General features: G+C 39.3%; 1 protein-coding gene across 1 annotated transcript; it reads left to right on the forward strand.

Annotated features, from left to right (window-relative positions):
- Positions 1-242: 242 nt before the first annotated feature.
- On the forward strand, positions 243-11,336 carry LOC139638906 (glucose-6-phosphate exchanger SLC37A2-like). The gene is made up of 9 exons (XM_071512937.1): positions 243-334; positions 437-499; positions 2,965-3,050; positions 5,129-5,177; positions 5,521-5,594; positions 6,800-6,878; positions 8,278-8,375; positions 9,834-9,898; positions 11,070-11,336. Exons 2-9 carry the CDS (start codon positions 466-468, stop codon positions 11,083-11,085), a joined length of 501 nt encoding a protein of 166 aa, XP_071369038.1. The 5' UTR covers positions 243-334; positions 437-465; the 3' UTR covers positions 11,086-11,336.
- Positions 11,337-11,559: the final 223 nt, after the last annotated feature.

Below are 11,559 nucleotides of genomic sequence, written 5' to 3' on the forward strand. Positions count from 1 at the left end.
GTCTGTTAATTCCATCATTTTTAACCCCATAAATGCCAGTATGATATTGTGTTAAGGTGCTACATGTATCATTTTCAAAAACATTTAGTGACTCTGTATATATTCTTCACATATAATCCCTCTACTGCCACTACTAATACTATGATTATGATTATTATTATTATAGTAAAAATAATAATGATGAATTTTTGAGATGAGAAAAGATTCCAGTAGTAAGCGTGGCGTTCTGTTTGTCCTACACAGGGTGTGGTGGAGTTCTCCCTCTGTTTACTCTTCGCCAAGTTGGTCAGCTATACCTTCCTGTACTGGCTTCCCCTCTACATCTCAAATGTTGGTCAGTATTTACACACACGCTCTATTCACCCAATGATCAGGATATAATACTTACATTTTAACCATATCATTTGTAATAAAGTGAATATATTTTGATTTTCAGCACATTTTGAGGCGAGGCAGGCTGGGGACATGTCAACGCTATTTGATGTAGGAGGAATCATGGGTAAGCTTCCAGCCCGTTGATTGACAGATGATTTTGTCATCTGTTTGTATGCTAATGATCGGTTATCACATAATCTCGCAAGATCTCACTTCCAACTAGCTGTGCATGACTGTTATGTCTGTGACTACGGATGGAAATATAGCAAGTAGCTTATCTCGAAATAAAAAGTTTCCAGGGTTAGGGTTAGGGTTAGGGTTAGGCCTTCTCCAAAACAACTGAAGTCAATGGGGACCTGTTCTTTAGAGTTCCAAACCAAAAACAGCCAAACAATCACACTGTGAATAGAAAGACCTACACACCATTATTTGTTGCAAATCAATCAGCTGTAGTTAAGATTTGCTCTAAATGATGGTGTAAATATACTGTAGGTCTTTTTGGAACTCTGAAGAACTGGTCCCCACTGACTTCAGTTGTTTTGGAGAAGGCTGCTATGGAGTTGTGCTGGCAGCCTCCCTGTGTGTTATATGGACAAACTTCACCTGTGTTTCAACTGGCATGAGGGGGAGGAGATGATGACAGAATTTTCATTTTTGGGTGAACTATTCCTTTAAAAAATAGTCAGTAAAATCTTAAAATCAGTTCCAGAACTTAACTTGTCTCATTCATTTTTGATGTGCCTGTAAAACGTGACTACTAAGGCACGGTCGGCATACTTTTCATCCCTACAATATCGTGTTGTCACATTGAGACTATAAAAAGATTGTCTATTTGCAAAGTCGGCCTCATGTTCCCCAGGGCTGTGGTCATGGGAATATGGGTGCAATCTATAGCACCAATCACTCTTGGGAATCCTATGAAACAATTTCAGCACACAGTTAAGTTGATTAATTATTGATAACTATAGTGAACTAATGTAAGCTACCTACAATTTGATAGAAGCAAATAACCTGGAAACACACTACAACCATTTATTATATCTCTGATATGATAAATCATCTGGGAAATTAAAGGACTTCTGTCAGCTATACACCCTTGTCCTGCAAAGAGCCCTTGTGACTATCTGTTAATTCAACAGTCTCTCCCTGTACAGTTCATTTTATTACTTGTCCATATCTGGTTTTATATGAATGGATGAATGAAATGTTATTATTGTATGCCCAGCCCACATAGGCTTACAAGACACCATAAATTCAAACAAGCCAGGACCAGAGTACAGCGTTTACATTGTCAAACAACAGAGAAAGAAAATAAAAAAACGAAAGCATCTTTCACCTTCAGATCTTCAGACCATCATTGAGTAGGGCAGAACTCCTAAATCCCTGACAGAAGCTTACTATGTGTTACTGAGAAATCAAAATAAATATAAATTAAACAATCTATCTCGCCTTCTTTTCTAGGCTTTGGAGATAAAGTTAGCAAACTTAAATTCAACAGCCATTCCAGTTTTTGCTCATCTGAACACCAGAATATTTCAGGGTTTTGTCGAACGATTTCATGGAACAGTAACCCTCTTAAGTCATCATAATTTGTACAGTACAAAAGAAAATGGGACTCACTTTCCACTTCACCCAAATCACACAGCTCACACAGCCTGTTTGTGCTGTTTTGAATCGACCAACCTCAATGGTCAGAGGAAGAATACCAGCTCTCAACTATGCAACCAAAGATCTTTGGCTTCTAGATAAAACGAGATGTAACATATAATTATAAGTGGAATTTTTGCAGTAAAAGCAACGGGATAATCAATGAATGGTGAAGCCATTTTGGCGATTGGTGAGGCTTGTTATATATTTGGATCTGATAGCCTGAACATAACCTGTTCTGGAGCAGGTTAGCTGTGCAGCCCAAGATGCCATGGTGATTTACCCCACTTAAAAGTGATCCACCGTCATGAGACCGAAAAGCCAGGGTTAAGCCCAAAATATGCTCGCTAACCCACTAATCGTGCTTTGTGAAACAGGCCCCTGTACTCTGATAGCGTCAGTGATTCTCAACCTTTTTCATATCAAGGACCCCTAATATAGTCCACATTAGAGCCACGGACCCCCATTTTCATAAGATTCTGTCTCTCGAACTCAAATCTGAGAATATTTTTTATCATTAGATATGATTTTGTCCAGAATTCCATGACTATCTGTATTGCAGGTAGAGAGATAACAGTGAAACTATGACCAAAAACAGTCATTCTTCTACATTCTCTAACTGTGTTAACTTCTTGTAAATGAAATAATGCTGAAGTTTAACAATTCATCAATTTGCTGGGGACCCCCTGGAACCCCCTCAAGGACCCCTGGTGGTCCCCGGACCCCATATTGAGAACCACTGGTGTATGTGATCCTGTTCCATAGACATTTATGCCATTTATGCGTCTCCAGCTACACTGAATATGCAATGGGCTTCACTACTTCTCTCTTTCCATGTTTATTTTGATCCAACTTCCCCACTTTTGACCAGTCCCTCACTGCGCTATGTCCTTGTTACTTTAAGGAAACCATCATCTGATTTAGTGTGTTTTGTGTCTACAGGAGGCATCATGGCTGGCCTGGTGTCTGACTACACTGGTGGCAGAGGAACCACCTGCTGCGTCATGTTACTTGCTGCTGCCCCAATGGTGAGTGTAACCTCATACATCAAATCACTAAACCACAGCTGGCAGGATTGGCCTAGTTTGTGAGGTCATCCCCCAAACCGGTGGGCTCCTGGTTTGATTGCGTATGAGGTCATACCTGTCGAATTACCATTAGTCATGATGGGTACCGATGCGTTAGTTTTATTTTAAATTATGGATCAGCGTTTCAGCACATATTGCCTTCTTCAGGATAAAATATCACATAATCTCAGTGACATATACGGGGCAATCAGCCAATCAGCATGAGCATGAGCCTAGAAAAAGAGTGTCTAGAAAAGGCCATTCATCACCAAGAAAGACCAGTCACATCCATATGTCTGCAGTATTCAAGGGACCACCAGATAAAGGTTCACGGAGTAGAAAAACATTAGAATATACAATTTAGATATAAATAGAAAAAAGTAGTAGGTCTATAACAGTAGAGAATTCAATAATGCAATTCAATAATACATTCCCCAATAAGGAATGTATTAAATCTTACATCAAGAGCAGTGTAGAAAAAGAGAGTAGCAAAAATATCAAAATTATTTGTTAATAATGTCCATTAAGTCAGTGTCTACATACACAGTATAGACATGCATTTAAACCTATAGGAAACAAATGTAGAACAATCCATCAGGAATAAGCCTACAAGAAAACTAGCGGAAAGGTCTGAGGTCAGATTCTACATTGAGGCCGAGGGCAGCCAGGGTCTTTAATCTCTGGATCCAGACTGCCTCTCGCCTCCACAGCAGCTCAATCCAAGTCACCACCCCGTCTGGTCAAGTCAGCCTTCTCAATCCCTATATATGACCTTTTAGTCAGGGTAAAGTGGAGGACGCTTGGGAATCAGCTGGTGCTCCGAGACTCATGGGTTGTAAAATAGGTGGAGAGTGGGGAGTATGTCCAATATTCAGTTAATATAACTAGAATTTATAATCTCCTCCTCTCCTGCTCTCCTCTCCTCTCCTTGTCTCCACTCGTCTCTCCTCTCCTCCTCTCCTCTCCTTGTCTCCTCTCCTCCTCTCCTCTCCTTGTCTCCTCTCCCCTCTCCTCTCCTCTCCTCCTCTTCTCTCCTTGTCTCCTCTCCTCTCCTCTCCTTGTCTCCTCTCCTCTCCTTGTCTCCTCTGCTTTCCTCTCTTCCTCTCCTCTCCTCTCCTCTCCTCTCCTCCTCTCCTCTCCTTGTCTCCTCTCCTCTCTCCTCTCCTCCTCTCCTTTCTCCTCTGCTCCTCTCCTCTCTCCCCTCTCCTCTCCTCTCCTTGTCTCCTCTCATTGTCTCCTCTCCTCCTCTCCTCTCCTCTCCTTGTCTCCTCTCCTCTCCTCTCTCCTCCTCTCTCCTCTCCTCTCCTTGTCTCCTCTCTCCTCTCCTCTCTCCTCTCCTCTCCTCTCCTCTCCTTGTCTCCTCTCCTTGTCTCCTCTCATCCTCTCTTCTCTTTCCTCTCCTCCTCTCCTTGTCTCCTCTCTCCTCTCCTCTCCTTGTCTCCTCTCCTCCTCTCCTCTTCTTTCCTTGTCTCCTCTCTCCTCTCCTCTCCTCTCCTCTCCCCTCTCCTCTCCTTGTCTCCTCTCCTCTCCCCTCTCCTCTCCTCTCTCCACTCCTCTCCCCTCTCCTCTCCTTATCTCCTCTCCTCTTCTCTTCTCTTCTCCTCTCCCCTCCCCTCTCCTCTCCTCTTCTCTCCTCTCCTCTCCTCTCGTCTCCTCTCCTCTCCTCTCCTCTCCTCTCCTCTCCTCCATGGTGGGACACACAAACACACTCTCCAATTATAGAAGTGGGATGTTCATCTCCCCTTATTTTTCTTTGTTTTCCTGTCATTGTAGAACGGGAGCATCTGCAAGTCTATGTGATTATACAAAAAATAAATTAAAAAATGTATGACAAAAAAAAATAACGTTCAGCACAATATTGGCATTAAGATGGGCCCCCTTACACAAGATGGTATTTCACATTAGAGTGGGAGAGGCCTTTGGCAGCAGTGTGATAATCACCATAGCTTTCTCTTCAGTCAGCATGATGTTAAGAGGTGAACATTATGTCAAGTTTAATGTGTGATATCTTCTGAATATTTGTTTTGTTTACATTCTAGCTTTTCCTCTACAATTACATTGGGCAAAGGAACATCGGTACTACAGTTGGTAAGACTTTTTTTGTACGGGTTCCAACTTTGAATCATTCTAGGATTTGTATTTAAATGATGCCTAAATGATTCAATTTAACATTAAAATTCTTGAAACGCTGAATTCGTGTTGTGGAGCTCAGATCACAAGATTTTTTGAATAATATATTAAGGTTCAAAATGGCAGTCCAAGGTTTGCTCTTCTATAAAAAGACAAAATTAGTCATATGCCCAGTAATGTCAGAAATTGATTTTTAAAAAGACTGATTTATTTGACTGTAGCATGGCCAAATGCATTCATTTTCCATTTGAAATGAGTAGATTTAGCCTGAATTTACTGTACAGTTTCTCTGCATATGTAGGCATGCTGCTGGTGTGTGGAGCCCTGGTGAACGGACCCTACGCCCTCATCACTACTGCTGTATCTGCTGACCTGGTGAGAGCAGCAAACCCCTATGAAAGCCACTGTTTGTCTGTACCCGCCCTTTCCATTAACACTGTCCTTCTGCATCTCAGCAGTCACATAAAATCATCAACCATAAGCAACACAGTCTCCGAAAATTGCAGTGTTGTGGACCCGAGGGTTAGGGTTAAAATCTTTAAAGTTAATGTTTGTGCACAGAGCTTTTTAAGACGTAGTGCTCATTAAATGAAGTTTCCCTCCATAGTGTGTTTGGAGTACACATTTGGTAGGGATGGTGGTAACACTTTATAATAAGGGTCACTAAGTTAAGGGTTAGTTAATGCTTAATAAGCATTAACTAACCCTTAATTAACAGTTAACTAATGTGTCTGGTAATCATTTACTAATGGTGTTCATGTTAACTAAGGTATTAATTTATACATTATTTAATAGTCATCTTTATATACTATTAAATAATGTATAAATTAATCCCTTAGTTAACATGAACACCTTTAGTAAATTACACATTAGTTAACTGTTAATTAAGGGTTAGTTAATGCTTATTAAGCATTAACTAACCCTTATTAACTAACCCTTATTAAGCATTAACTAACCCTTATTAACTAACCCTTATTAAGCATTAACTAACCCTTATTAAGCATTAACTAACCCTTATTAAGCATTAACTAACCCTTAACTTAGTGACCCTTATTGTAAAGTGTTACCGGGATGGTTTGGTGTGTTTGTATGTGCACGTGTGTTAAGCTTTGCATAACTTCCTTTTAGGGCCGGGCGATATTGACAAAATCAAATACCACAATATTTTAGACCGAATACCTCGATTGATAATGTGACGATATAAAGGTAAATAAAGGCCCGGGCCAATATTAGAGGAAATACGGTAAGTAAGAAAATTGTATCATTTTGCTGTAACGCAGCCTTTAAGACCAGGAAGAAGTAACATTTAAGTTATTTCGTAATATTACGATAAGCAAAATCCCAGACGATATCTAGTCTCATATCACGATATCGATTTTATACGATATATCGCCCAGCCCTACTTCCTTTCCTCTTTCCATTGTTTTGAAAAACAGCACAGCTGACATTACAGTTATCACATGCATGTACCCAGCACTTCTCTCAAAGGAAAATGATAGTGATGCAAGAAAGAATATTAGTGACTGACATTGAACTGGATTGATGACAAATAATATAACAGAATAACTTTCTTGCAACAGGGAACACATGAGAGTCTGAGAGGAAACTCCAGAGCATTGTCAACAGTGACAGCAATTATTGACGGCACCGGGTCAATAGGTATGTATGGAATGCCTGTAAGGGTTGATAATCTTGATCTTGTCTTGCTTTTGAGGAGGTAAAGTTAAATGTTGCATAATACATAAGAGCGCATAACTGATTCTCGAGACCTGGGACAAAATATGTCCCACAAAAAAGTGCTGCCCTTGTTGAAAATACAATTGAAAATACAATTTGAATGTTAAAACTAGTACAACACATATTTAAAAATGTGGAATTTGCACCAAGTTTTCTGTTTGATGGTGGCGATACATAATTTGAAACATCACCAAAGCATCTTTTATGGGCTTGACAATTATTTATCATAATGGTAAATACGAATATGTCTTGTCATGTTTCATTAACGTTAAAGTAAACATACATTTTTCACCATTTTTTCCACATATTTAACAGATATGCCTAATGTTTCCTTATTATGAGACATGATGTACACCCGTAACCACTAAAAACATGGTGTTTACTTTGTAAATATGGACTAGATACTCCCAGATATTATATTTTAATATCAGTATTAATTCAGACAAGGCATTACAACATTACCTGCTGTAAGATCTCTGTCACCTCCGTCAGATGCACTTAATAAGCGAGTACAGACAATGAATCTCTTATCTTGTCACGTCAAAACATGTTTTTGTTGCTATAAATTATTATATTTTTAATATTTAAATTGCATAAGATAAGAGTTTTAAAAGGAATGTATTTGGGGTTGTATAATAAATGAACAAAACTTAATATTCATCATTTAATTGTACAAAACAAAATCAACAAAAACCAGAAGGTTGCACTGAAACATTGTTTGATAGCTGTAAACTTGTTCTATAGACATATGATTGGATTTCTTAATGTGTTATATTTGATTTCTTTTTTTTTTTTTTTTTCAAAATTTCAAAATGTTTTGCTTAAAATGAGCTTCAGGTGACATAAAATGTACATGACTCATTCAGATTTGTATAAAAGCACCAAAATTGTACAGTTATACATGTACACGTACACGTTTGATACCAAGATTTTCAGATTTGCAGCATCCCAAAAATGGCACCAACTGGCCATTGCATTGCATTTTTCTTTCCTCCATTACCAGCAAATGGGTTTTCCTCCATATCTGCTGAACTGCCCCTGATAGGATTTAAAACATGTATTAACCTATGTTTGGATGGTCAAGGAATAAAATAGCTCCAGGGAAAACATAATCCCAGGTCATCAAGTAATGTCCAATTCAGGAAATACAATTAATTTGCAATTTAAGAGGAAGCGAGAACATTGCTCTTAATAAAGTAGAGCCAAAATCCTTAAAACCCTCTGCGTTGAACTTCACGTTTTAATGTTTTCTGTTTGTTGGCTAATTATTTTTGGCCATGAGTCCAGTTGTGTTGAGATGATCCAATCTGTTTTCCTGTAGGAGCCGCCCTGGGTCCTCTGTTAGCCGGTGTGATTTCTCCGACCGGCTGGAACAACGTCTTCTACATGCTAATCTCTGCTGACGTCTTGGCCTGCCTGGTCAGTAACACCGCATTCGCAATTTATACGGACATCAGACAGCTCTGCAGTCTCTGTCCTCTTACACCACAACACACCAAGGCTGAAACGTCATGGTCAAAAATAGCATTCATTCAGTACACCACGGTGCCGCAAACATTTTCATGTGGAAGGGAAAGGCATTAGACCACAGCGCCCCATATAGGAACATTTTAGTTGTTGTTGATTTAGTATTGAATTGTGGAACTGTCTATACCAGTGGTTCTCAACGTGGGGTCCGGGGACCACCAGGGGTCCTTGAGGGGGTTCCAGGGGGTCCCTAGCAAATTGATAAATTGTTAAACTTCACCATTATTTAATTTACAAGAAGTGAACACAATTAGAGAATGTAGAAGAATGACTGTTTTGGTCATAGTTTCTCTGTTTTCTCTCTACCTGCAATACAGATAGTCATAGAAATCCAGATAAAATCATTTCTAACAATAAAAAATATTCTCAGATTTGCATCTGAGAGACAAAATCTCGTCAAATGGGGGTCTGTGGCGCTAATGTGGACTAAATTGGGGGTCCTTGATATGAAGAAGGTTGAGAATCACTGGTCTACATTGTACGTGAGGGGATAATAGTGATGAGTGAAACCTAATTTCATTTGGTTAAATCATAGTTAGTGATTTCGAACACTACAGCCCCTTAGTTAGACTTGCTGGCTGTGCACTATTTTCAAAACTGGTGCCATGTAGAACAGGCGTTGATTTGTATTTACTGCCATACACCACAGAAAATAATTTCCCAACTCCAAGCTGTAACTTGAGGCTACTTCATGGTTACTGTAGGTTAACTGTACAGCTGCCAGCTAAGCTAATTTATAGTAGCCCTCTTTGCTATCAAAATCACCCTAAGTCAGAGGAGAAGAGGAGACAAGGAGAGGAGAGGGGAGAGGAGACGAGGAGAGGAGAGGGGAGAGGAGACGAGGAGAGGATGAGAGGCGAGGAGAGAGGAGAGGAGACAAGGAGAGGAGAGAGGAGAGGATGAGAGGAAAGGAGAGGAGAGAGGAGAGGAGAGGAGACAAGGAGAGGAGGAGAGGAGAGGAGACAAGGAGAGGAGAGAGGAGAGGAGAGGAGACAAGGAGAGAGGAGAGGAGAGGAGAGAGGAGACAAGGAGAGGAGAGGAGGAGGTTATAAATTCTAGTCCATGTAACTTCATAATACTGCTATCTATATAAAAATGTAAAGGGTTTGTTTCATCAAACACATAAAAAGCAGCTTGGCAATGGCATTTATTCAGTTGTACCAAAAATGTACCAAAACCAAGCTACTTAACGTGCATTGTGTGCACTGCTCATTACCGCTTATTCCCACAACTTTTTGCACAATTTTGCATACTTTTGACTGATAATCATATATGTATAGCTGTGCTGTAGTTTTGTAAGGAAACATTGATTGTGCCCAGCTCAGGCCCTGACAGACTGTTTGTCTTCAGTTTTTGTCCAGGGTGGTTTACAAGGAGGTTCAGGGCTGGTGTGGACGGGCCCCCCGACTGAGAGGGTGAGTATTTCATAACGGCACCAATATGAGCAAAGTTACTCTTCAACCACCTAATCATTCATTTTCATGAATACATGTGGCAGTTTTTCTTCCAATTCCAAATTCCCAAAAGATTACCTATTTGTGACCATCATTTGTGCAGAATCAATCGATTTGAGGACAATGGCTGGCAATAGATTGAAAATTATTTATCCATCGGCCTTTCACTCCTTCCACCATCTGCCATCGCTAGAAACAGAAGCTTTATCAGCAAGCTGGAAGTTGGGGCGGGACTACATGTTGGTAGCTCCGCCCCTTCTTCTTATGCTTTCTAGACTAGACACTGCCACCCTCTGGTAGAAGCTTGAGAGACATGAGTGCGTTAACAGCAACTTTTGCTTTCTGCTAACACTGAGAATAAAACTGCTATTAAGGTTCTGTAAAAATGTCAAGAATATCAAACAAATCTGACAAAATGATCTGACATTTTTCCTCTGATATCAAAAATGGCCACAAAGTGGATCTGATATCACATTCTACTCTGAATGAACTAATCTGATAATCAAATATTTCCATGTAAACCTGGGATCTTGGGGGAGATTGCATTAGGGCTGGGCGATATGGTTGAAATCAATATCATGATAATCATAAGGATTTTTCTCGATATCAATATATATCACAATATGGTTCATGTATGCAAAATCACGTTAAATAATCAAATGAATGTTCATCTCATTAAACCGAATGGTGATGTTAGGTGTGATGTCAAACAAAACAGAAATATTCAAATAATATTCCTACCTCCTACATCTCATTTTATCAAAGTAAAATTTGCTTGTCATCATCAATTTAGACAGCAGAAATGTGTCACAATATCAAAATATCTTCATATCATCACGATATGATTCCATTGAAAGACGATAAACGATAATATTGAATTATCGCCCAGCCCTAGATTGCATTACTTCAATCCATGTAAATGCTTTAATCTAACTATTGCTATTTAATTATTCACAGTAACTGTATTGTGTGCATGTAAACATGGATATACCTAAAATGTATATAGTCTCATCATTTCTTATTTGGGTCTCTAATGAGAGTTCTAAGTGTTTCCGAGTGATTATTTGCATGTAAAATTATATAGGGTAAATTCTCATTCTCAACTAATTTTAATTTTAATTTTGTATTCCAGGTTCAAGGAAATCTGAAATCCACACACCATCAAAAAGGGAAAAAGGATCCAATGCTGTGTTACAAAATTGACCACAGATTACTATACAATGAATAACCTCTTACCATCCACCTTAATGGAAACCCAGCCATCACCGGGAGCCTTGTTCATACTGTGGAACAGAGAGAATCACAATAACGTCTTTTTAAAAAGAGTTTTTTACTGTCTAATCCACAGACTCCAACTTGTGTCTTAATATTCTTTTATCATTAAAGTGTACATACAGTGCATGTTCTCAATGTTGTCTTTGTCTCCATTGTTACTGTGGCCACATTCACACCCATACCAACCCGGCCTGATCTCCTGAAATTTTGTGAAATGAGCACAATCTCTTCAAATGCAAATGCATGCTCCACATGCAAAAAGTGAGAGAACATTCATAAAACATTAGAAACAGGAAGTAGTTTGACACTGAAGTAGCATGGTGGATGGTTGTAAACATTTGCCTTCA

Source organism: Centroberyx affinis, unplaced genomic scaffold (assembly GCF_046629955.1).
Source record: "Centroberyx affinis isolate AG114_WGS23_722 - 3 ecotype Tasmania unplaced genomic scaffold, CSIRO-AGI_Caff_v1 ptg006645l_1, whole genome shotgun sequence".
Classification (NCBI taxonomy): domain Eukaryota; kingdom Metazoa; phylum Chordata; class Actinopteri; order Beryciformes; family Berycidae; genus Centroberyx; species Centroberyx affinis.

Bases quoted from the DNA above. Each gene is read 5' to 3' on its own strand.
- LOC139638906 (XM_071512937.1), top strand. From the start codon at position 466: ATGTCAACGCTATTTGATGTAGGAGGAATCATGG. The intron at 500-2,964 runs GTAAGCTTCCAG...TTGTGTCTACAG, and splicing joins TGATGTAGGAGGAATCATGG to GAGGCATCATGGCTGGCCTG. The intron at 6,879-8,277 runs GTATGTATGGAA...GTTTTCCTGTAG, and splicing joins TGACGGCACCGGGTCAATAG to GAGCCGCCCTGGGTCCTCTG.